The sequence below is a fragment of the Musa acuminata genome, chromosome BXJ1-1 (genome assembly GCF_036884655.1).
Source record: "Musa acuminata AAA Group cultivar baxijiao chromosome BXJ1-1, Cavendish_Baxijiao_AAA, whole genome shotgun sequence".
In the NCBI taxonomy this organism is placed as follows: Eukaryota; Viridiplantae; Streptophyta; class Magnoliopsida; order Zingiberales; family Musaceae; genus Musa; species Musa acuminata.
The window spans coordinates 16,220,056-16,245,594 of record NC_088327.1 but is presented as its reverse complement, the minus strand read 5'-3'; the positions used below and the strand labels follow the sequence as shown (position 1 = coordinate 16,245,594).

The window sequence follows — 25,539 nt, the reverse complement described above, 5'->3', positions numbered from 1 at the left end:
TGCTTTCACTGCATTTACAAATAAGCATTGAATTTCAAATTATCTTCCGAGATCGGTTTTTTGAATTGACGTAATTTTATCTATTGTACTAATTCACACCCCCCCCCTTAGTGTTGACTCGTTCCTAACATATACAATCCTAAGTAACTTTTAGGATTCTACCTCCAACTTTGTAGCCATAATCCTGAGAATCTAAAAGACTCTAAAAACTTAGATTCTTTCGTATCTTTGGAATATAAGCTATATCTTCCAAAGTAAATATTAATCTATCAACCATTTTGATCCTTCACTTTATCGATACTCACGATCTCCACATTAGAGTCATTGTCAAACTCAATTTACTGATCATTTTATCATTCAATGAATCAAAATAAACTTTCTAAGTGTAAATATGAGTAACATAAGCAGTATTTAAAATCTAACTCTTTTGAAAAAAATACATCATTATATTTGTATGTTGTGAGGATATTTTCATCATAATCCATAACAAGCGAGTACTCACTGATTTCTTTTTCTAGCTTCTTTTTTTGCTTAGCTTTTTCTCAAATAATTTCGCTTGATATGTCTGTACTATTTGTATCTATAACACTGAATATTATCGAAAGATATAACTCTTGATCTTGACCTACCATGTTGAGATCTACTAATGTTAGAAAATCCTTGTCGTGAACCTCCACTTTGAGCAACTAATGTCTCACTATTTATATTTTTAGATTTATTATTTTTCCTTGATAGCATAAGAAACTAAAGCATCTTCAAGTTATTTCAGAGTTATTGTATCCTTCCCATATAGTATTATCTTCACAAAGTTATTATAGAAATCCATAAGTGATATAGGAAGAAACAACATCTTATTTTCTTCATCAATATTCATATTAATTTTTGTACGATCGAGTATTTGTTTGAATATGTTCAAACACTAGATTAAATCTCTAATTTTTTTCCATCCTTAGTCTACATAACGTCATCTTTAGATATAATTTATTAATTAAGTTTTTAAGATAAATAAAGCAATTTTAACTTATTGATAGAATTATCATCAATAATATTATTAATAATATTATCAGGCAAAGATGAATAGCATTCATGCACTTTGCCTCAGGCTCCTTCTAATCTTCGTAGCTCATCTTTTCAGGTTTACCTACTCATCTCTTTAATGTTCTTATTACATTTTGCTAAATAAGATCCTTTACCCTCCTTTGCCAATAAGATAAAATTATTCCTTTCATCAAATTTTTTCATGGTAATGTTATGTCATGCACTTAGCTAGTTTTGCCTAAGTTATGTGACACCCTTGCATGTTTGTCCATAAAAGTCAAGCTCCCTGAAACCTCCTATGGTCCCTTAGGACCTACAAAAGAGAAAACGAGTTAGAGAAAGTATCTCATTCGGGATCCACAAATAATCATTTCAGCAAATACTTCATAGTTAATGCAAATTACAAACAAACTTCACAAGCTCTGAATGGTCGCACAATAAAAGGTCCAAAATGATCCACTACAGATCGAAATCTCACACAAGTGTTCACATGATACAACTTTTATTTACAAGCTGAAAATGATCACCAAACCGAACTAAATGAGGTTGAAGCCTTTGACCGCCCTTCTACATGTTGTGCAAAGCATGGACAAACCAAAAGACACAGACATACATAGGCATTACATCAAACACCCCGTTTACAATTTTGTCCATGATATTCTCCTTCACTTATTCCTTTAATGTCCTCATCGAAGCCTTTGCTAACGCTAGAACTCCTCGCCTTTGCTGAGTCTTCAATCTTCTGCTTCAATTGTAATGCACCTCTTAGCTCCCAGTTTCTCTCCATTATTATTGTTGAGTAGTCGAAATTTTAATCCGTCATGCTACTTTAACTCTCCAATAACTCTAACTTTGGTGTGGGGTCAATTGAGTTGTGCTGATCCCTGTTGTTTTTTACGGATCCTTTAGATAAAGGAAAAGACCATCCTTAGTATGTGTTAGTCTCTCAAATACTTCGTGTCGCTTGAACTAGGTGAATGCTTGTTGGAGCTTTAACGAGCATCGCCTCGTAGACTTTAAAGTTTTTGGGTCCTTCCTCTATAAAATTTGCTCATCGATTCTTCTTCCACTTAGTCATCACTTCCAAGTAGGTTTGCATCACTTTCATTTTCGATTGGTATTCTATTGGAAAATGAAGCGAATAATCTACTCTTAGTAGCACTGATCACTATTGGTGAGGATTTGACAACTATTATCTTCCATTAGGTTTCTTCGAAGGGTCTTTGAACTCGTGCAAAGCTCATCTATTGGATAGATAAGAGAATTGGGGTACTTAGTTTCGCCCATTCTTTTAAGAGTTGAGAAGGCAAAGGTTACTTGACTTTGTCTGTCTTCTCGAGTGTTGTACTTCATACATCAAACTGATTACTAGCCTTCACCCACTCTTTGCTCACACTTCTAAAGCACTCAAAGTATTTGCACTTCTTGCGTTGAGTTTGCTACTATGATTCACCTTCTTAATGTCATCAAACTTATGAAATGTAAGAAGTTTTCACCCCAATATGGAGTAAGTCTCTAGTAGTTTTGGTCGCCTTTGGGATTATACCGACTTCTTCATCATCTTTGTTGCCTACTCCTCTGAGTTACAAAGGTACAACATTGTGTACTATCTAATTCGTTCCTTAATCGAGCATTCTTATATCAACTCGAAATCCTCCACTTTCGGCTATCTTGATAAGAAGCTTGTTGACACTAGTCTTATAAAGTTCTTTGGCCTCTACCCTTCAGTCTTGTCTCGGTACTTAGAGTTTGCCTTCGCATTCTCCACTCCTCAGTCTCTTTCACGACTAAGCGCTCTCTCTCCATAAGAGCAAGGGATCGATGACTTCATGGAAGTCTTACATTTGCGATATCATGGTGCTGTCATGCCCATGACTCTATTATCTGTCACCTCGCATATGCATCACTTTCTTCACGATCGGTAGATCTGCCTCTATAGCACTGTAGCACTTCTCCGAGTCCACCTCTATTCTAATTAATGCTTGGTTTTGGGTAGCTAAGTCCCTCTGGACTCATAGTAGCTTCCTCGCCCCTTTCGACCCTTGCTTCAACACCTTTGTGTTCTCTAAGTAGTTCCCCTTGGTCGATGGAAAGACAAATTGTAACTCCTATGCATTGCCTCCACCATCATATTGTAGGGTTTGCACCGATTTTATTCTCTTTAGCTTCCTTGGTAGCAATGTTCGCTTACTCGGTCTTGTCCTCTAACTTACTGGGCTCCCTTAAGTGAATATGAGCACTAAAGTAGTCCAGCTCTCCAACCACTCCGATTATACCTCTATATGATCAAGACCCCCCATAGGACTCATTGGTACTTGTATTTGATATTCTCCCTCGATAGTACACAACCCTATATGCTGATGGCCAAAACTTTTTATCCGATACAAAATTCAATGCACGCACGGAAGACTTGCCTCTACGATACCATAGCATTCACTCCTTAAATCTATAGCATTTCTTACCATCGTGTTGTTCACCGAAGTGGAGCTCCCAATAGCTCTCGATCATACCTTTATATGATCTAGTCCTTCATGGTACTAGATTCGTGTGTATCGCATTGCCACAAACTATTCCAATATGATTCGCTGCACCATGTCGCCTCTTGGTGACATCTCCATTGCATTCTGATCCTTGTGGGATAAACTTAGATTGTGATCTCTCCATGTATAGCCTCTGCCAACACATCGTTGGGCTTCTTCCACATTCGATTGTATTCACTCCTTTGACAATCAATCTTCGTCTACCCGCTCTTAGGTTACACCTAGACGAAGCATAGCTCTAGGATAGTCCATCACATAGTAGCTCCCAAAGTCCACCGATTTTGTTGAAATTGGTGCACCATTGTCTAGATCCTAGGCTTCTGCCTCTACCAGCACAATCTTTGCCGTGCACCGCTTCCTTCATGCCAACTCGAATGGTATCACTATGGCATATTCTTTGAGAGCACTCACCTTCGCGTCTTCTTGCCCTATGCCAAGGTCTTCTAAACCCAACTTTGCCTCCGCAAGTTGAGTCACCTTGGTTTCTCTGTCAAATGTTTCTTTGAGATAGGGTGCATGTGCCTCAAAGCTCCTTTCGTTTTTGGCACCATGTAGGATGAGTCTGCTTCATCAAAATGAAGAATGCATGGAACGATATTATCCCGCTCTTGCCTCTGCAAGAGTTCATTTCTTTGACCTTTGTCTAAGGAAAGCTTTGTGCCTCCGCTCCATATTTCATCTTATATTCTGGTTCCCTTCATGTGGCTTGGGTATTTCCCCAAGTTACACCCAAGTTACTTCGCTCTTCGACTTGCATTAAGTTGATGGTGGCCCTCACACCCACTATTCCATGGGTTAACCCTTCATTGATTCTAATATCTATATCGGTTCCAAATGTGCCTTCATTTGTGTTGCCTTGGTTCGCTTCCCCACTTGATCTCATAATGCATCCCCCAATGCATTACCTCAAGCGAGATCATGCGATGACTCCTCGCCACTCGCTTACTTCGTTCATCTTTATGGAGTTTTTTGTTTTGAGGTACTCCTCCTCAACATATGCAGTCCGTTGCATATAATTCTCCCTCTGGAGAATTGAGACTAATTCCTCCAAGGATGACCCTCTAGAAGTTTCGGAGACCACCATCCCCTTATAATATTCTATCTTGCTGAACAAACTATGCATTGTTCTGCTCCCGCAAATGCACTTGCTAGATTGCGACTTCACGTCAATACAGCCCTCACTACACCCCTTAAGGCCTAGCAACATGTTGAACTCGCTGTACACTTCAGCCTCATACGAACGTATCCTTCGTATGCTGAAGAGAAAGTTTCAATGCTCCATGGCGCTAAGTTTTGATCGTCTTGGGATGGCCATGAACATTCCATTGTCCACATACAAGCCCTTACATGAGTACTGAATTTTTTGAGTTAGCAATTCTCCTCACCTTTGTGAGTTTTGCATAACTCTTTTGATCGCTGAACAACTCATTCCACCTTACATGATCTCATCCTTTACCAAGCGCCTCGCTTTTCTTGAGCACTATCAAGTATGGTTGCTAATGTCGAGTCATAGCTCGAACTCAGTCATCCCAACCTTTGTGCGCTATATATTCTTCCAAGCTTGCTTGTCCTCGTGGTGTATCTTATACGAAGAATTGGTCATTTCTCTGAATGTCAATCTCAAATGTCTACTCCTCTAAGCAACTCATTTTCCCTACATCTCCATGCCCGTTTTTCCCCAAACGGTTGCGCATGCTAGTTGACCTCAACGCAACCCCCTAGGTCCCCTACGTTTGCATGCCAAGTGTTTATATGGGTGCTTGTCCTGCTTTGATACCATATGTTATGCACTTAGCTGGTTTTGCCTAAGTAGTGCGGTACCATTGCGTGTCCGTCCATAAAGGTTTGCCTTCCCGAAACCTCCTATGATCTCTTAGGACTTATAAATGAGAAAATAAGTTAGAGAAATGTCTTATTCGGAATCCATAAGCAATCATTTTAGCAAACACTTTATAGTCAATATAAATTATAAATATATTTCATAAGTTCTGAATAATCACATAATAAAAGATCCAAAATAGTCTACTACAGACCAAAATTTCTCACAAGTATCCACATGACATAACCTTTATTTATAAGTTGTAAACGACCACTAAACCCAATTAAAATGGGGCTATTATGCTTTTGATTGTCCCTCTACATGTTATGCAAATTATAAACAAACCAAAATACACGGACATACATGAGCATTACATCAAACACCCTGTTTATAATTTTGTTCGTGATAATTAGTAGAAATAATCGATGATATCCTTATTGAATCTCTAATTACCAAATCTTTAGAGCTTTGATATCACTTGTTGGGGAGGGTGAGAATCGAAAACATCTAAAAATCAAAAGAGAAATCCACCATACATCAATAAATAAATAACGTACCAAAAAATCGATAAAAGATTTAGTATGATTGATAAATTCATACTTATATAAAAAATTCATGATTGATAAATTCATGATCGATAATTACAAGACTTTTGAGTTATCCTCGCTCAAGAGTCTCTTTGTATATCCTCTCACATAAATATGAAAATTTTTTTTCTCATAAACTCAAAAAATTATCCACAGAGCACCCAAATGTCTTCCCATTCATTTTCTATTATCAAGATATTAAGATTGAAGGTGTATTTATAAGAAAGTCCAAATTGAGTTTAAATCTAACTAGAATTCTTATAACTAATTCGAATACAATTAATCCTAACAATACCCAATGAGAATTAAAATAAACTTTTCACAAATCAATCATTCATATGTTTAAAGATTTTACAATTTACTTTATCACATTTCATTGTTGAAATCAAATACATTTCTATTTTAAGTATATGAAATGGTAGTCATTTTATTTTTATATTTTCAAAATTAAGTTCCATAATTTCAACATACCATTGCCCTGTTTGAGTATGTATCGTGACTAAGTGATCTTATAATGATCTATCAAAATCCTTATCAGTTAAATTAATTAAAACCTTCATAATTAAATTTATTTAGTACTTTTAACAACATTTTTCATGTATAACTCTTTTTACCTATCAAACCCGTTAGTTTAGTGGAATTTACTTCACTTCTCAAATATATATATATATATATATATATATATATATATATATATATATATATATATATATATATATATATATATATATATATATATATATATAGTTTAGCCGACCACTGACACAAATATAAAACAACAAGAGTATCGGTAGAGTGAGGTGAGGAACGCAAGCCGATTGCCCCAAATCTGTGATTAGCCCCCCTCCGCCACCAAATCGACGCCAATTGCTTCTTTCCTAATCGGACGTGAGCCGCGGTTTGTTGCTCCTTCGCTTTCCAGGTACGGACTCCGACACGTCATCTTCCACTCACGGTGAGCGGAGAGGACCGAGGAGGGCCTCGCCGTGGTGGTGCGTGCTGCCGAGAGCTCAACCCATGGATGCCGGCGATCCCTCACGTCATACGATTCCGGTTCGACCTCCGGGTACTTAACTACACCTCCCAAAAGAATTCGCTCGGTTTCTCTCCGATTCCTTCTCTTGCTGTCCTCGGTTCCAGAGAGGGGCATTTGTTCCGTCTTTTACTACTCGATGTTTTTCTGGAGCTCTCGGTGGAAATTGGCGTTCTACGTTTCTATTTTTCTTCTCTCGTTGGCCATATGCCGGCCAGGGGCTTTATACTATTGTACGAGGGTTGGTAGCACGTCGGTTCGACGTGGTCGCTGACCCTCGAGGTTCGACGTGGTCGCTGACCCTCGAGGGATGAGACGACACTTTTGATTGACCGCTGCCGTGGGTGGCGTGCGGAGCAACGTTAGACGGCACCGCCCCAAGCTCTCGGGATGGGACATGTGAAATAACTTCTTGGTACGGTTCTGACTTGACGTGTGGCATTAGCTGTGACGTGTCTTGGGCTCAAAATATGCTGTATCACTTACCCCCCTCTCTAAGGCGTGCCGTGGGGTCCTTAAAAGGACGGGAGGCATGCTTGGGTCGGAGTGAGGTTGATCGCTTATGAGGGGAAGGTGGATTGATTCGTCGTGGGGCGACTTAGAGGGGCGGCGCCCCGTGCTTCGGGTAGGATTGACTCTGCTGATCGGGCGGCTGGGGCCTGGTGAGGCGAGACCGACATGTTGTAGGTCGAATAACCGATTTGGCGTGGCTCGGAGTTACGACCGTCAAGTTTGCAAGTCGGTGAGTGAGTTAGAGCGGCTCGGTTAGAGACTTGACGAGCTGCGAGTCGAGGATTGACGTGGAGCGACTTGGACAACGGACTAGGCCGGCGAGGTGTGGCTCGAACTTTGGACTGGTCGAGAGGCGACTGGCCGCGAGGCGCGGTTCGGACGTTGGATCGGCCGAGATGCGACTCGGGCGTTGGATTGGCCGAGATGCGACTCGGGCATTAGGTTGGCCGCGAGGCATGGTTCGGGCGTTGGATCGGCCGAGATGCGACTCGGGCATTAGATTGGCCGCGCGGCATGGCTTGGGTGTTGGATCGACTGAGATGCGACTCGGGCATTAGGTTGGCCGCAAGGCGTGGTTCGGGCGTTGGATCGGCCGAGATGCGACTCGGGCGCTTGGACTTGTCGCAAGTCGGGAGCAATCTGGAGCGACCCGGGCAGGAGCTGGACCTGTGAGCCAAGAGACTATACTTGGGCTCAGGTTTCGGTGCCGATGGGTTGCAAGTCGGGAGCGACCCGGGTAGGAGCTGGACCTGTGGGCCGAGTTACTATACTCGGGCTCAAGTTTCAATGTCGGAGGGTCGCAAGTCAGGAGCGATCTGGAGCGACCCGGGCAGGAGCTGGACCTGTGGACCGAGTGACTATACTCGGGCTTAGGTTTCAGTGCCGGCGGGTCACAAGTCGGGAGCGATCTGGAGCGACCCGGGCAGGAGCTGGACCTGTGGGCCGAGTGACTATACTCGGGCTCAAGTTTCAGTGTTGGTGGGTCGCAAGTCGGGAGCGATCTGGAGCGACTCGGGCAGGAACTGGAAGAAGCGTTGCACCTTCCAACAACAAAGGTTGGAAGAAGCATTTCTTCTTTGTTAGTTGTAGTAAAGAGTGAGGCTTTAGCACTGGGTGGGCCTTGCGGACCATCGATAACGCCTCCCCGTTGCTCTCTAATGGAGAAACAGCGGTCGTGGATCGACTGAGGGGTATCCTGTCCTCTTCTCGGGCAATTAAGGAGATGACCGAGGAGTGGATGGTTGAAGCGGAGCTGAGCCCCACCACCGGGGTATGGCCATTCGTATATGATGGCTCGTCCGCTCGTCTCGAACCGTCTGATCGCTCACTATGTTTTGCAGAAATGGTGGACCTGCGATCGGTGAAGAAGACGCCCAGCGTCAAGGTTGTCGTGCCCTCGTCTCGAGACGGGGAGGGTTCCGGAGGTGGGGTTGCCCCATTGGAGGGCGCACCTCAGAGGGCGCTGACATCTCCAGTAATGGGGCGCCCTCCGAAGAAGACGAAGATCTTGGCCCGGAAGATGCTTGCGGGCCCGGCTGTTAGCACGAGCGCCGTCCCAGAGTTGTTCGGGGCCCCTCCACCGGGCGAAGGCTTGGGGAGCGTAAAGGGGAAGGGGTCGGCCGGGTCGTCTGGTAGTGACCCTTTCAAGAGGGCGCCGACGCGCTTGCCATCGATACGAGAGCTATGCCGCATCTACTCCCGGGTCGACGGTGAGGAGTACCAGGCCTTGAACATGGCCGACCTTCCGGCTAGGGAGTCGGGAGCCCCTTACACCACTCGGTGGGCGACCCTCAAGGCCGACAGTCGCATCTGGGGTGACGGGCCAACTGCCCAAGAGTTCATCCGGGGGGCACTCCATCCAGCCATAGCCAAGGATCTCTACAGCTCCCCCTCCGAGGCGCTGGCAGAGTGGGCAGCCAAGTCGCTTGTTTGGGTAAGTGGTGGCTTCCTTTCCCTGCTCGATCCCTTCATGTGTGGGCCCTAACATCGATCTTCGTGTAGAGCCTGTACTACGGCATGGCACTGATCGATCGGGTCCTCAACACCGTGTCACGACCTTAGCTGGAATTGCCTAAAGCATGAGGCACCCTTGTGGCAAAAACGCGAACTTAGCTTGCGTTGCCTAAGTCGCGAGGCACCCTTATGGCAAAGACACGAACTTAGCTTGCGTTGCCTAAGTCGCGAGGCACCCTTGTGGCAAAGACGCGAACTTAGCTTGCGTTGCCTAAGTCGCGCTTCGCCCTTGCGATTTACGTCTGCAAAGATCAGCCCACTTGCAACCTCTCGCAGGTCCCGAAGGACTTGTAAAAAGAGAAAGTTGATTAGTTCGAAGAACGAGCGACGGACAAGTCCCGACATTTCACGAAAAGGGGAAGCTTTACAAGCAATTCAGCGAGCACCTTGCGTGCACAAGAGAAAAGAGGGAGAGGGGGAAAACAATGACTTTAGAAGGTTGAACGAACAACTGTAAGTCCACAAACAACTGCTCACCGGGTGCCGGGCGCGACAACAAGTTCCTGTCAAGGTAACGTGCAAACTTGCGAAAGATTGTTCAACGCCCGACACTATACCGAAGCCCCATCCAGCCCTGTGCCACCTGGGGGGTTCCAGGGTGCTGAGATGGCTGACGTTTTGCGTGCAGCAGTGGGCTGCAGAAATCAGCTCGTGGCATGTGAAAACGGAGTTGTTTTGGGGTTGTTTTGCTCAGTTCGATGAGCGGTCACACTATAGCGCTGTAACTTGTTCGAACTTACATTTTTACAAGCAAAAGGACTTAAAACCAAGCCAAAACATACTGCCAAGCAGCTGTACATGTAAATGAGAGTGACGAACGGTTCGTTGAACGGAGTTGTTGCGGGTGCACGACGACCGTTCGTGACATTCTCCCCCACTCAAACTGTCGACGCCCTCGTCGACGCTTGTTAATAGTTGTTGATAATTGCTTCTTCATGTCGTAGGGCGTCTTTAGGCTCCCAACTAGCTTCAATTCGGGGAAGCTTTCGCCACTTCACCAAGTAGTCGGGTTGCTCAACTCCAGTGGGTAGCTTTATCTTGCGGTCCGCTAGAATGGTTTCAACTCACTTCTCATAGGAGGCTGTGGTGGGGGGTAACTGAGTTGGAACACTTCAGGAAGCATCTTGCGGATCCGAGTGGTAAGCTTTCAAGTTGCTAGCGTGAAGAACATTGCGAATTTTGAACCACGTCGGCAACTGCAACTTGTAGGAGACGTTGCCCACCCTGCTGATAATTGGGAAGGGCCTTTCATACTTGCTCACCAATCCTTTATGTACTTTGTTCCTGAAGAATTGGAGTGATGCTGGTTGGAGCTTGACCACCATCAAATCGCCGATCTTGAACCCTTGCAGTCGCCTTCCCAGGTCTGCCCATTTCTTCATTCTTTTTGCCACCTTCACCAAGTAAGCCCGCGCAATATCTGCATTTCGGTGCCACTCCCTTGCAAAGTGGTAGGCTGACAGACTATTCTCAGTATACCCAATTACCATGGTGTGAGGAGTTGACGGTTGTTGCCCCTGTAATAATCTCGAAGGGGCTCTTGTTGGACGCAGAGCTTCGCTGCAAGTTGTAGGAGAATTGGGCAATGTCCAACAACTTCACCCAATCTCGTTGGTTGGCACTCACATAGTGCCGAAGATATTGCTCTAGGAGTGAGTTTATCCTTTCAGTCTGGCCATCCGTCTGGGGGTGGAGGCTTGTGGAGAAGTATAACTTCGACCCCAACAATTTAAATAGCTCAGTCCAGAATCGTCCCAGGAACCGAACGTCTCAATCACTAATGATATTGTGCGAGACTCCCCAATACTTCACCACATCCTTCATCATCAGCTTAGCTGCCTCCTCTGCTGAACAGTGTAGGGGAGCAGCAATGAAAGTTGCATACTTAGAAAATCGATCGACCACCACGAGTATCGATCCGAGTCTCCCTACTGCGGGCAAGCTTGATATGAAGTCCAAGGAAATGCTCTCTCATGACCTTTCTGGTACGGGCAACTGCTCCAAAAGTCCCACTGGCTTCTAATGCTCCACCTTATCTTGTTAGCAAGTGAGGCACGTTCGAACATATTCCTCCACATCAGTCCCCATCTTCGGCCAATAGAAGGCCCTCTCCACGAGAGCCAAGGTTCTATGAATGCCTGGATGTCTAGCCTAAAGGGAATCGTGACACTCTCTTAAGAGTTCACGTCTCAGATTGTCCACTCGAGGGATATAGACCCTATTCCCTTTGGTGTAAACGAGTCCCTCCTCGACCCAAAACCGTCATGCCTTACCTTCTTTAATGAGCTGTATCAGGGCTTCTGCTTGGGTATCACTGTATAGTCCATCCCTGATCCTGGAAAGGAAATTGGAGTGTAACTGACTTGCTTGGCCTCTGCCTTCCAATCGTACGACATTCACACGCTCCACTTTCCGACTCAGTGCATCAGTTACGATATTCGTCGTTCCGGGCTTATACTCCATTTTCATATCGAACTTAGCCAAGAAGTCCTACTATCGTGCCTGCTTTGGGGAGAGTTTCTTTTGAGTTTGGAAATAGCTCAGAGCGATGTTGTCTGTCCTCATCACAAATCGCGATCCGAGGAGGTAGTGTCGCCAAACTCGTAGATAGTGGATCACTGCTATCATCTCCTTCCCATGCACTAGATACCTCCGCTTGGTCTCGTTAAGCTTGCGGCTCTCGTAGGCCACCGGATGACCCTCGTGTATGAGTACTCCTCCAATAGCGAAGTCTGAAGCATTTGTATGGACTTCAAAAGGCTCCCCATAGTCTGACAATTTGAGCACCGGTTCTTCCAAAATGGCAGCCTTTAGATCTTGGAATGCAATTTCACATTTATCAAACCATCTCTAAGACTGCTCCTTCTTCAACAACTCCGTCAGTGGAGTTACACGCTTCAAATACCCCGCTATGAAGCGTTGATAGTAGTTGACGAAACCAAGGAAGGATCTCAACTCTGGCACCTTCTTTGGAGTTTGCCATTCCGAAACCGCTTGCACCTTCAATTTATCCATCCGAATGGAGCCATTACCGATTCGATGCCCCAAGAATAAGATCTCTGTTTGAGTAAAGTAGCATTTCTCCCTTTTCACGAACAAAGTGTTCTCCCTGAGAACCTTGAAAATTGTCCGAAGGTGCTTGACATGCTCCTTGAGTGTTTGACTGTAGACGACGATATCGTCTAAGTAGATGATCACGAACTTATCCAACTACTCCTTGAATAGCTGGTTCATGAGAGTGCAGAACGTGGCTGGAGCGTTGGATAAGCCAAAAGGCATCACCAAGAACTCAAACGCTCAATACCTGGTCACACAGGTTGTCTTCACTTCGTCACCTTCAGCAATGCGCACCTGCCAATACCCCGATCGAAGGTCGAGTTTTGAGAAATACTTGGCTTTGCCTAATTGGTCGAACAAGTCCGCGATGAGCGGGATGAGATACTTGTTCTTCACCGTTACTTTGTTGAGGGCTCGGTAATCGACACATAATCGGAGGCTCCCATCTTGTTTCTTTTGAAAGAGATCTGGAGCTCCAAATGGTGCTTTCGAACTGCGGATGAGACCACCGCTTAGTTCACCTAATTGCTTTCTGAGTTCTGCCAACTCTGGCGGGGGCATGTGATAGGGTGGTCTCACTGGAGGCTTTACTCCTGGCTCCAACTCAATATTATGGTCCATGCCTCTGTGTGGCGGAAGGGTCTTTGGCAACTCGGGTGGCATAATGTCAGTGAACTCTTTTAGGACGTTCGCCACCACAACAGGTTCATGAATGGCCTTCTTATCGAGTGGCTCTAGCTTCATAGCAGCCACGAATATTAGTTCACCTTTTCGTACCCCTTTCTTCAATTGTAATGCCGATATCTGTTGGGGGTCTTTGGTTCCTCTCTGAGAAACAGGAACCACACAGGGGTCATCACCCCCCATAATGCATAGGGTGTTTAGGAATGACATTGGCACCAACTTCGCCGCATTCATAAACTCCATTCCAAGGATCACTTGGAAGTCATCCAATGGCACCGCCATCATGTTCGTGCTCCCACTCCATGTTCCAATCTTGATGGGGACTCCCTTTGCTAACCCGAAGATCCGCTTGGCCTCCGAGTTCACCGCCTTCATTCGACTTGGGCTTTGCTTCTTGATCAGCCCAAGTCGCTTTGCTTCTTGATCGGCAATAAAGTTGTGGGTAGCACCCGTGTCCACCATTGCTTGATGTCTACGTACATCAGCTCACCACTTCTTGCCTTTTGTAGTTTTGTCTTAGTATTCTCCCCCACTTGACCCCGCATGGCGTTCAACAAACGCATTGCTCCTATCCGGGGTCCTTGCGACTCCTCGTCGTCGCTGCTGGATTCAGAACTACTCGAACTAAGAGCGACAACCTTGCCGTTGTCCGATTTGGGGGGATGGATGGAAGCTATTAAAGCATTGAGTGCCTGTTTTTGTGGGCACTCCCTCATCATATGCGGCCCTCAGCATAAGAAGCATCCGTCAGGTTTTGGGGCCTTGCCTTTCGGGCTTGGCCCTTTGTGGGAATTCTTCTTCGTTTGTGGCTCCTCCATAACTATGAGGCTCGGGTGCCCTCAAGTTTTGTGACAGCGCAACGCGGGTGTTGCTTCCTCCCGCATTTAGTGCCCTTGTGAGCATGGACACCCTCGAAGTGAGTTCCGCCACAACTTCCTACAGGTGTTGCATGGAGTCTTTGGTGTCATCTGACAATTGGTCGACTAGGGCCTCAACCTTGTCGATCCTAGACTCCGCTTCTTCTTGCGAGCTCTCTACCCCAACAAGCCTTTGTTGGCCATGGTAGGGTTCCTCCAAGCTCGCTTCGAGAACGTCCAAGCGGGTTTCCACCATTGTGAGTCTCTCCTTATGACTCTTTTTCCCGATTGGCACTCTAGATTGCGCCTCCTCCGCTCGCGGAGAGTAGCCAACTTCTCGCTCATCATGTTCGCTGTCACGCTCCTCCTGAGCGGCTCCAACAACATGCGAGCGAATGTGCACTTACAGCCCACCTGCAGCTGCTTGGGGCAAGGGTCTGCCTTGCCCCATCTTGCTTGATTCGCCATGATATATTGCCATGGCGAAGTTGCGAAGTTCCTTCGCTTCTCGCTCGAAGTGCTTGCTCGCTCTGATACCATAATGTCACGACCTTAGCTGGAATTGCCTAAGGCATGAGGCACCATTGCGGCAAAGACGCGAATTTAGCTTACGTTGCCTAAGTCGTGCTTTGCCCTTGCGATTTGCGTCCACAAAGATCAGCTCACTTGCAACCTCTCGTAAGTCCCGAAGGACCTGTAAAAAGAGAAAGTTGATTAGTTCAAAGAACGAGCAACGAACAAGTCCCGACGTCTCACGAAAAGGGGAAGCTTTACAAGCAATTCAGCGAGCACCTTGCGTGCACAAGAGAAAAGAGGGAGAGGGGGAAAACAAGGACTTTAGAAGGTTAAACGAACAGCTGCAAGTCCACAAACAGCTACTCACCGGGTGTCGGGCGCGACAACAAGTTCCCGTCAAGGTAACATGCGAACTTACGAAAGATTGTTCAACGCCCAACACTATATCGAAGCCCCATCCAGCCCTATGCCACCGGGGGGGTTCCAGGGTGCTGAGATGGTTGACGTTTCGCGTGCAACAGTGGGCCGTAGAAATCAGCCTGTGGCACGCGAAAATGGAGCTGTTTTGGGGTTATTTTGCTTGGTTCGGTGAGCGGTCGCACTATAGCACTGCAACTTGTTCGAACTTACATTTTTATAAGCAAAAGGACTTAAAACTAAGCCAAAACATGTTGCTAAGCAGCTGTACATGTTGACGAGAGCGATGAACGGTTCGTTGAATGGAGTTGTTGCAGGTGCACGATGATCGTTCGTGACAGCCGGGCAGGTGATCGGGCGCCAGTCGGACACCTATACTGCCCTTAGCCTGGAGAACCTGGAGCTGAAGGCCGGAGGGGGGCGAGAGGCCGTTGCCACGACTGAAGAGCGCGCCTCGGCTCTAGTTGAGGAGGTGGCTCGTTTGAAGACTGAGCTGGAAGAAAGCTGATCACACATCCGATCGCTGGATGACGAGCTACTGACCCTCTCCCATGATGTCGAGACCACCAGGTCTATGGTCTGGGCCGCCAAAGAGATCCTGAAGGAGCGGCTGGCGTTGCCCAAGAAGGTCGAGGAGGCAATTGCCGAGTACAAAGTGTCCGCTGGGTTCGAGCGTGGCCTGGTGAGGTCGGGGGGGGGCCATGTTGGGAAATCATGGGGGCGACATCACATGCGCAGCGGAAGAACAAGAAAACAAAATCCCCGATTCCCAAAGAAATGTTCGTCGTCGTGCGAAGATTGGTGCGCAAAATCCGCGAAACTTAAAAAAACTGCGTATAGAGTAGGTTGTGTTACCTAGGGAGATCGTATATCCCTGTTTCCTTGCAGATCCTTAGGAGAGGGTGAAGGAGGTCAAGCGTCCTCCTCTCTAGCGGTGATCCACACAGCAGGGTTGCGACGACGCTCCTCAAAACTCCAGGCCTGCTCTGAGGTGGAGAGGAAGAGGAGAATATGAAAGGCAAGCAAAGGCTCTAGCCTATGAGGCTCTGAATCCCTCCTATTTATAGAGATCCCTTGTCAAACCCTAATGGGTCCTCCCCTAGTGGGTATTGGATCTGCATCCAATAAGACAAGGGCTCCGTCGGATATCTCATATCTGAACCTCTACTCATCGCAATGCCTACCATATGTGTGTGACCCTCTAGGCCCAATATCGAGCTGACCGTGAGTCATACCTGTCAGAACTCCTTCTAACTCGGTGAATTATTATCTCTGTAATAATTCACTTGACTCATCGACTACGGAAGTACTAGGCCACTACGCCGTAGTCCCCAAACGATACAGGGGAATCCAATCCATTGGACCTGTCTATCCTCAGTTACCGTGTACCTATAATCCCTCATCCATCTAATATCCCAAAGATCGTATATCGAGCATGGTGTTGTCAGACCCAGACAGTTTCTACTCGAGTCTCGCTCTAATCGGATTCTCCCGGAGAACTCTTTCTCTCTCAACCCGAATGACCCTGGCTAGGGATTTGTCTGAGCAAGAACACATGGGATATTCCTCTCATGACGCCGAGAGTGGATGATCCTCTATCGACACTCAATAGCCATCATAAGGTCGACTACCACTCCCAATGACTAGCTGTACTAGATCTGGGACAGCCAAACCTATAAGCCTGGTATCAAAGAGTGGAGCACTCATACAAGATATCCTTGGTGTCTCAAGTCTAAGGACCAGATACACCACTAGGACTACGGAATCGCTGTCTGACAATAAGGCATCATCAACCATCCAGCATTCCGTAAGCGGATCAATCAGTGAACTCATTCTCCAATGAGCACCTGTACTGTATCCCTAGTGTCCCTACACGAGCAGCTATGAGACCAGCTGCATCCATCATATGGACGGGTATACAGCACACTAGTCTATCCGGTTATCACGATGTCCCTCTCGAGTAACCTATGACCGGGATTATTTAGGATATGTGTTTAAAGGTGAATCGATCTCATTATCGTGATCTCATCACGATCCGATTCCCATTGCACAAATCCAAGGACATCACAATATATATATGCACATATGCAATAGTTATAAAGTGATATACGCCAAAATATAATAAGCAAAAAGATTCTGTATCAAGTCACACGTGCCATCACTCACGTGGTTGGCTTGCTGGGCACCTATGACTAGCAGGCCATGTACGAGTACGGGTACCGGGTGGCTTGTGCTCGCTTCTAAGCGAAGTACCCAGACCTGGAGCTGGAGTCGGACCCATTCGCCAACAACTCGGTGGATCTGGATGTCGACATGACGTCCCCTTCGACGACGGGCCCGAAACTCCCCCCCGAAGCTTGGGGCTGCGCTCCCCTTTTCTTTTTTCTTTTGTTCTGGTCGGGTTTGGAACCGTACCGCCTGACCACCATGTGTACTTCCTCTTTCACCAAGAAGCACTTTTTATTTGAAATTCTGACTTGTTTTTTCTCGATTGTGGGTGCGCGTGCTTTGTATGTCTTCTCTGCAACCTGACTTGCTTCTTTTATGGGTAGAATTTCTTTAGGTTTCCCGCATTCCACGTTCTCGGTAGGGGGCTTCCCTCCATAGTCTCGAGTCGATAGGTCCCCTCTCGGACCACGTCATATACTCGATATGGGCCTTCCCAATTAAGCATGAGCTTTCCCCTTGCTCGGGTCGGGTTGCTCACCTATGCTTTTCAAAGGACTAGGTCCCTAACCTTGATGGGCTGCGGACGGACTTTGCGGTTGTATACCTGAGTTATTGCCTTCTTGTATACCAAGGTACGTAGATGTGCCTTGGCTCTCCTTTCTTTGAGGAGATCTAAGTTTGCTCGGAGGCCCTTCTTGGAGTCTCCTTGTTCGTAGTTGGAGGTGCGTAGGGTCGGGAACACCATCTCGGGCGGAAGGACCGCTTCGGTCCCGAACGCCAGGATGAACGAAGACTCCACCGAGGCGGTTTTGGGAGTCGTTTGCATTGCCCACAAGACGTTGGGAAGCTCGTCCACCCAGGCTCCGTGCGCGCCCGAGATCCTCCTCTTGAGGCCTTCCAGAATTGCCTGATTCATCACTTCGGTCTGGCCATTGGTTTGGGGGTGCGCAACCGAGCTGAACTTCAACTGGATCCCATATGACTAGCAATAGGCCTTGAATTTAGCATTGTTGAATTGAGCTCCATTGTCGGCGATGATAGCCTTCGGGATCCCGAACCAGGTGATGATGTTCTTCCATGTGAAGCTTTGGACTTGCTTCTCAGTAATGGAGGCCAAGGGTTCGGCTTCAACCCACTTCGTGAAGTAGTCTACCCCGACTATAAGAAAGTGTCGTTGTCTCGATGCTGGAGGGAAAGGTCCAAGGAGATCGAGCCCCCATTGGGCGAAGGGCCAGGCCACGTCTTTCGGGGTAAGAGGATCGGGGTAAGAGGAACTGCTATCTAGTGTGGCAGTCGGGCTTGCCTTTGGCATTGCGGGCATTGCTGCATGCATGACATGGTGTCGCATCGTATGGTTGGCCATATCCCCTCATGGAGCTCGGCGAGGACCGTCTTAGCTTCTGATGGCGCGAGGCAGCGTAAGAGAGGTTGAGAGAAGGCCCTTCGGTACAGCTTTCTGCCAACGACGCAGTACCAGGCTTGGGTTCGTCTCAACTGTCTCGCAGTTGCCGGGTCGTCGAGCTCCTTTTCGTCCTTCTTGAAGCAAAGGATTTCCTCCATCCAGCTTGGTGGAACATCCGTTTTGGCGACCTCGTGAGTGGTCACCGTCGGTGCCGTTATGGACTCAGTCGTCGGAGCCGACGCCGAGCTGCGAGCGGAGGTTGATCTGGCTAGCGCGTCGACCCACGTGTTCTGTGCTCGAGGTATTCTAGCAATTGAGAGGCAGTTGAAGCGGTGGGCGAGCTGCTTTGCCTCCATCAGGTGCAACGCCATCGTTGGGTCTCGAGCTTCATAGCTCTCATTGACGTGTCCCGTCACCAGCTGGGAGTCGCTAAAGACTTCGAGGTTGTCTACATGCATCTCCAGAGCGAGGTGCAGGCCATGAAGTAGCTCCTCGTACTCGGTCTCGTTGTTGGTGGCTTGGAATTACAATTGGAGCGACGTCTCGTAGGTTTCTCCTAACGGGCTTTTGAGGATAAGCCCAACCCTGGCCGCTCCGGCAGTGGACGAGCCATCCACGTACAGGGTCCACGTGTTCTGGTTGTTCTCCTGCCCCATAGCATGGTCTTCAGGAGTTAGCTCGGAAATAAAGTCAGCCAGTACTTGAGCTTTGATGACGGTCTTGGGGGAATACTGAATGTCGAATTCACTGAGCTCGACCGACCACCGCAGCATGCGACCTGATGCATCGAAGTTGGAAAGGATCTGTCGTAGCGGCTGGTCGATGATTACTTTGATCATGTGGGCTTGGAAGTAGGGCCGCAGCTTTTGGGCCGTCTTCATTAGAGCGAGAGTTAGCTTCTCGATCAGGGAGTACCGTGGCTCAGGCCCAACGAGGATATGGCTGACATAATATACGGGTTGCTGCATTGGTGGTATCTCCCGAACTAACACCGAGCTAACTGCTTGTGCCAAGTCCGCCAAGTAGAGACTAAGGGTTTCGCTCGGCTCGGGCGAGGCGAGTCGGGGCAAGCAGGCGAGGCACGCCTTCAACTTTCCGAAGGCTTCCTCGCACTATGAGGTCCATGTAAAGTTGTCGGCTTGTCGCAAGGCTCGGAAAAAGGGGAGGCACTTGTCGCTTGAATGTGACATGAACCTATTGAGCGTTGCTAACTTCTCGGCAAGTCGCTGCACCTCTTTGACCGAGCGGGGGGAGCGCATCTCCATTACGGCCCGCACCTTTTCTGGGTTGGTGTCTATCCCCCTTTAGTGAATGATAAAGCCGAGAAACCTCCCCGAGCTGACCTCGAAGACACACTTCGTGGGATTCAGACGTATGTTGAACCGCCTGAGCGTTTGGAACGTTTCCGCCAGGTCGGTCAAGTGCGCGCTTGCGGCCTTGCTCTTTACGATCATGTCGTCTACGTATACTTCCATATTCCTCCCGAGCTGGTGCTTGAAAAGTTTGTCGACCATCCTTTTGTAAGTCACCCCAACGTTTTTCAAGCCGAAGGGCATCACTTTGTAACAATACGCCCCTATGTTGGTGACGAAGGTAGTGTTCTCTTGATCCTGAGTCGCCATCTGGATTTGGTTGTAGCCCGAGAATGTGTCCATGAACGTAAGGAGTTCATGGCCCGCGGTGGCATTGACTAATTGGTCTATCCTGGGGAGCGGATAGCAGTCCTTGGGGCATGCCCGGTTGAGATCGGTGTAATCAACACACATCCTCCAGCTTCCATTAGATTTCTTAACGAGGACTACATTTGACAGCCACCGAGGGTATTGAACCTTAGTAATGAATCCGACCCTTTTAAGGCGGTTGACCTCATCGCTGATTGCCTTCTATCGGTCAGGGGCGAACTTCCTTGGTCTTTGTCTCATCGGTCGAGCCTCGGGGTCGATGTTGAGCCGGTGTTGGGCCACTTCTGGGTCGATCCCGGGCATCTCCTCGGGGGACCATGCAAACATATCGGCGTTTTTCCTTAGGAAGTCAATGAGGTGGAGCTGATCTGCTTCGGGGAGTGTGGTTCTGACCTTGACGGTCAGATCAGGTCGGCTCCTTTTCAGGGGTACCTTAGTGAATCGCTCGGGAGGCTCCAGCGGCATCGGTGCTATGGGTCCTTCACGGGGGTCGGGGACTTGAGTTGGGCGCGATTTCCCTGGGAGAGTAACCGCCGTGAGATAGCATCGTCTTGACTCCCCCGAGTCGCTTCGGGCCTCCCCGATCCCCGCTGAGGTCGGAAACTTGATGGCCCTGTGGTAGGTGGAAACCACCGCCTTTAACTTGTTGAGCGTCGATCGGCCGAGGATGACGTTATAGGCCGAAGGCAGATCGACTACCATGAAGGTGGTCATTATTGTCTTCGCTCTTGGCTCCTCCCTAATGGTGACAGGGAGGACCGTGGTCCCAAGCGGGGAGATGGAATTCCCTGTGAATCCTATGAGTGCTGACGCCATGGGGGTGAGGTCTCCCTCGGTCAAGCCGAGCCTCTTGAAGGCGTCGAAGTCAAGGACGTCGGCGGAACTCCCGATGTCAATCATCACCCTTTTGACTCGGGCGTTGTCGATCTGGATGGAGATCACCAAAGCATCGTCATGATGGGAGCGCTTGACTTCTCTAGCCCCGAAGGTGATTTCAGGCTCGAGCTCGGGCCGGGGACATTTCTCGACCATGCTGCGGGCTTAGGCCTTCCTCGCCGCAGAGCTGTTGCCGCCGACTACTGGTCCCCCGGAGATGACATCGATTTGTCTTTCAACGGGTCCCCTGGGGTGCAGAGTCGCTTCCCGGGGTTCCTTGAGATAGCGTCTGAGGTGACATCTCTGGATCAGTCCCTCTATTTGATTCTGGAGGTCGTGATAGTCCTTCGTGTCATGGCCGTAGTCCCGATGGAACCTACAACATTTGGACCGATCTTTGTGAGTGGCCCTCATGGGATGAGGTTGTCGCAAGAGACCCTTTTCCCTAATTTGGAGAAAGATCTCGGTGTGCGACGTATTCAGGGGGAGAGGTGGGGGCCTCGGGAGTAGTAGCTCTTGTCGATCGGGCCACCGGCGGGGTGGCGCCAGGGCTGCTGAGGTTGTTCCCCGGGATTGTTCTGCCCTTGGCCTCTTGCCGTCCATGCGCTTCCCCGCCACCAACGCTTCGGCGGCGACGTATTGGTTGGCGCGCTGGAGCATTTCGGAGACGATTACTGACGACTTCTCAATCAACGACCAAAAGAACCTCGAAGACTTCAAACCCATCAGAAATTCCTGCATGATTAGAGAGGGGTGAGCGTCCGGGAATCCCCGGATCTCAGTGGCGAAACGTGCCACATACTGGGAGAGCGACTCATCTTCGCGCTGAGATAACGCGAGAAGGGTGGCCATGGAAGGCCTAGGTCGCATGCTGGCGAGGAAGTTCTGCTCGAACTCCCTAGCGAGCTGGTCGAAGGGCGAGACCAAGGATTGGCACAACCGGCTGAACCACGCTCGTGCAGGTCCCCTCAGGGTGGTCGGAAATGCTCGACACATTAATGCATCGGAGGTGCCATAAAGGGCCATCTGAGCCCGAAATGCGGAGATGTGCTCCGCGGGATCGGAGCCGTCGTCGTATGTCTCCAATGCCGACAGCCTGAAGTTGAGGGGTACCGACTTGTCCTGTACTTCCTGAGTGAAAGGGGACCCGCTTGAGCTGCCGTCGTTGGACTCACTCCGCGATTTTCGGAACTCGCGCGGGAACTCGTCCAGGCGTTGGTTGACCCGAGATAGTTGGGCCCTGAGCGAGTCGTCCACCGAATCAGATGATACGGTGTCAGGCTCGAAGTGGGGTAGTGTGATTTGGCAGGGTGCTGGTATGCTCTGCCTGGGCGGACCTCGTGGGCCCGTCGCTTGCTCTCGGGCTTCTCCCGTCTCGACTTGCTCCCCACTCGGCCTCTGCCGGGTCGGGTCAGTCCGGGGAGCCACTAACTGCATGATCTGAGGAATGAGCAAAGCAAGCGTCTGCATCATGCTCGCCATGGTTTGCACTTGCTTGGTCAGGCCGAGGAACGCCTCGGGTGTCACGGCCAAGGGTCCTATGATTAGTCCGGGGGGCAACAGCTCCGGGTCATTGAAAAGGCGCTAGTAGCGATCTGGCGTCGAGGCTGGGATCCCCCCATCTCCGTGGGTAGGGAGGGGCTGATTTCCGAGCTTGACGGAGGGGAGACCGGTCGGTGGTTCTCCCTCGGAGAGAGCTCCTGCGAGATGCTCTTGCGACATGGTCCTCCTTCTAGTGCCAAAATGTTGGTGAACTAATATACCGTGGCGGATGAGTCAGCACGGCTTGGTCCACGGGTCAATGTCGGGAGCCTTCTGTCGAGTGAGCTGAATGATGAGGTAACCGTGCCCTCGGGAAGGAATGCTCGTAGGCGTTGGTCGGGCTCCGGCCGATTGACAGCTCGTCCTTGCGCATGGATGGCGACCCCTGGGTTGAGATGCTCACCGCCCACGGGTGGTCGTCCGCCTGCAAAATGGCCCTTGCCGGGTGATCCCCGACTTTGGCCCCTCCGACGAGCAAGTCAGTAGTGAGATGGATTGTTTTTCTATTTTTCTTCTCTCCTTGGCCGGATGCCGGCCAGGGGCTTTATACTATTGTACAAGGGTTAGTGGCATGTCGGTTCGGCGTGGCCGCTGACCCTCGAGGGATGGGACGATACTTCTGACCGACCGTCGTCTCAGGTGACATGCAAAGCAGCGTCAAACGGCACCGCCCCGAGCTCTTGGGACGGGACATGTGGAACAACTTCTAGGTACGGTTCTGACTTGGCGTATGGCGTTAGCTGTGACGTGTCTTGGGCCCAAAATACGCCGTATCACATCTAACCATACCTGACATGAATTCATGGCTATAGGTGGCCAAGTCCCTGTTTTGCGCTATCCTTGCCGATGTTTTAGATCTATGAATTCCTCTAGCAAGTTTCTTACTGTGAGGATGAAGATTCGAGGAAGATGTCGTAAGCAGAGAACAACACATAGCCGGAAAAGCCGCAGTCTGGTTTTATCAGAACAATACATTGTTGAATCCCTTTCCATTTCCGAAATTGACAGCCCAGATTTTCGGGAAGCATTTGATGTTTATGCACGGCAGCGCAGCAGATCACCCGAAGAACTTTCTGTCTCTGGAGAGTTATTTTGGTCGTCTGTGCGATGACAATCTGCTGGCAATCTAGCACCATAATACACAATACCTTATGGTGAAGGACTCAGCTCCCAGCATTCTTCTCCATCGTCTTCCATGATAAGACGATATTAGGCTTCAGTGCCATGAATGAATCTAGTAGAATTTTATGTCAGTATCTAGTAGATATTAGGTTTTGTTCCATGAATGAATAAGTAGAACAATATGAATTTGTACAAATTTATAGTTGCATGAAACTCGCAAAAATCCTCACAACAAACATCATTAAACAGAGCATTTTACAGTTCATTAGCTTATTGTGTTTATTTTCCATTTGCAACGCTGTATTATCTTCAACTTGATCTTTTTATTTTGGAATAAACCAGAAGCTGGCGCAGTGCCAGCGGAATTCAACTCCTCATTGCAGAAAAGAGCAGCTGAATTCTGTAACTCGGTCCTGGAGACATACAAAAGGAAGTCTCTCTCTTTTTGGTTCTTACTGTTGCTTAGCAGTGCTACTATGCTTGTGGCGTTTACTGCTTCCAGTCTTCTATCTCGTTTGTATTATGCCAATGGTGGCAAGAGCAAATGGATAATCTCCTGGGCAGCAGTTGCAGGGTGGCCGATCACTGCCCTTGTCTTGCTTCCTCCTTATCTCTTCGGCCGCATATCTCCGACTCCTCTCTCGCTTAAGCTCTTCGTTTGGTACATTCTACTGGGTTTTCTCAGTGCTGCCGATAACCTCATGTTTGCATGGGCTTACGCCTATCTTCCAGCCTCCACTGCTTCTCTCCTTTCCTCGTCTTCGCTTATCTTCTCCGCCCTGTTTGGGTATTTCATCGTGAAGAATGATTTGAATCTTTCTTCCGTAAATGCAATCGTCATCATCACCGCCGGCACCGTCATAATAGCATTGGATTCAGAATCAGACCGATACCCGGGAGTCACCGGCAAGCAATACACCCTGGGGTTCATCTGGGACATTCTCGGCTCGGCTCTCCATGGTCTGATCTTTGCATTGTCGGAGCTGGTTTTCTTGAAGCTACTGGGGAGGAGATCCTTCCATGTTGTGCTGGAGCAGCAGGTCATGGTTTCACTCCTCGCCTTCGTGTTCACTTCCATAGGGCTTGTTGTGAACAATGACTTCCAGCGAATGAGATCGGAAGCCAGCAACTTCAAGCACGGGGAGGGCTCGTACGCTATGGTGCTCACTTGGGCTGCCATCACGTTTCAGCTGGGAGTGTTGGCCGGCACCGCGATCGTCTTTCTGGCTTCAACGGTGTTGGCCGGTGTTCTGAATGCGGTGAGGGTGCCACTCACAGCCATTGCTGCAGTTGTTCTGTTCCATGATCCCATGAGTGGCTTCAAGATCCTATCTCTGGTCATCACTGTTTGGGGACTTGGTTCTTACATCGTTGGTCACTCTTCCTCGAAAGTAAATTCCTAGTTGCATTGCAGAGCTCTTCGTTGACAGGCATTCTCTTTCTGCTGTACCAATTCTCGGCGTGTTCTCTTCAGCAAAGAATTGTGGTAAGATTAAGTTGTAGATCCGTGGAACCCATAATGGATTTTGCTTGTATTCTGCATGCACTCATAAGTTGAGTGAGATAAAAGTAATTATATGATCAACTGCGGCAAAGTCGATGGAGGATATGGGGATTGGCCGAATCCATGTGAATCGTGGAGGATTCCGGCATAGACCACCGTATATTCGTC

General features: G+C 48.4%; 1 protein-coding gene across 4 annotated transcripts; it reads left to right on the top strand.

Moving 5' to 3' along the window:
- The first annotated feature begins 6,755 nt into the window (after positions 1-6,755).
- Positions 6,756-25,452, top strand: LOC135676355 (probable purine permease 5). 4 transcript variants are annotated; one of them, XM_065187472.1, is made up of 2 exons: positions 6,756-7,050; positions 24,251-25,452. In XM_065187472.1, exons 1-2 carry the CDS (start codon positions 7,006-7,008, stop codon positions 25,268-25,270), a joined length of 1,065 nt encoding a protein of 354 aa, XP_065043544.1. In that variant the 5' UTR covers positions 6,756-7,005; the 3' UTR covers positions 25,271-25,452. The 4 variants fall into 4 exon arrangements, with proteins under 4 accessions (XP_065043544.1, XP_065043540.1, XP_065043530.1 ...); XM_065187468.1 differs by having other exon boundaries at positions 24,222-25,452; XM_065187458.1 differs by having other exon boundaries at positions 24,213-25,452.
- The last annotated feature ends 87 nt before the right edge of the window (positions 25,453-25,539 follow it).

Coding starts and splice junctions, on each gene's coding strand:
- LOC135676355 (XM_065187450.1), top strand. CDS start 7,002: ATGGATGCCGGCGATCCCTCACGTCATACGATTCCGGTTCGACCTCCG. Junction 7,051..24,209: donor GATTCCGGTTCGACCTCCGG/GTACTTAACTAC, acceptor GGAATAAACCAG/AAGCTGGCGCAGTGCCAGCG.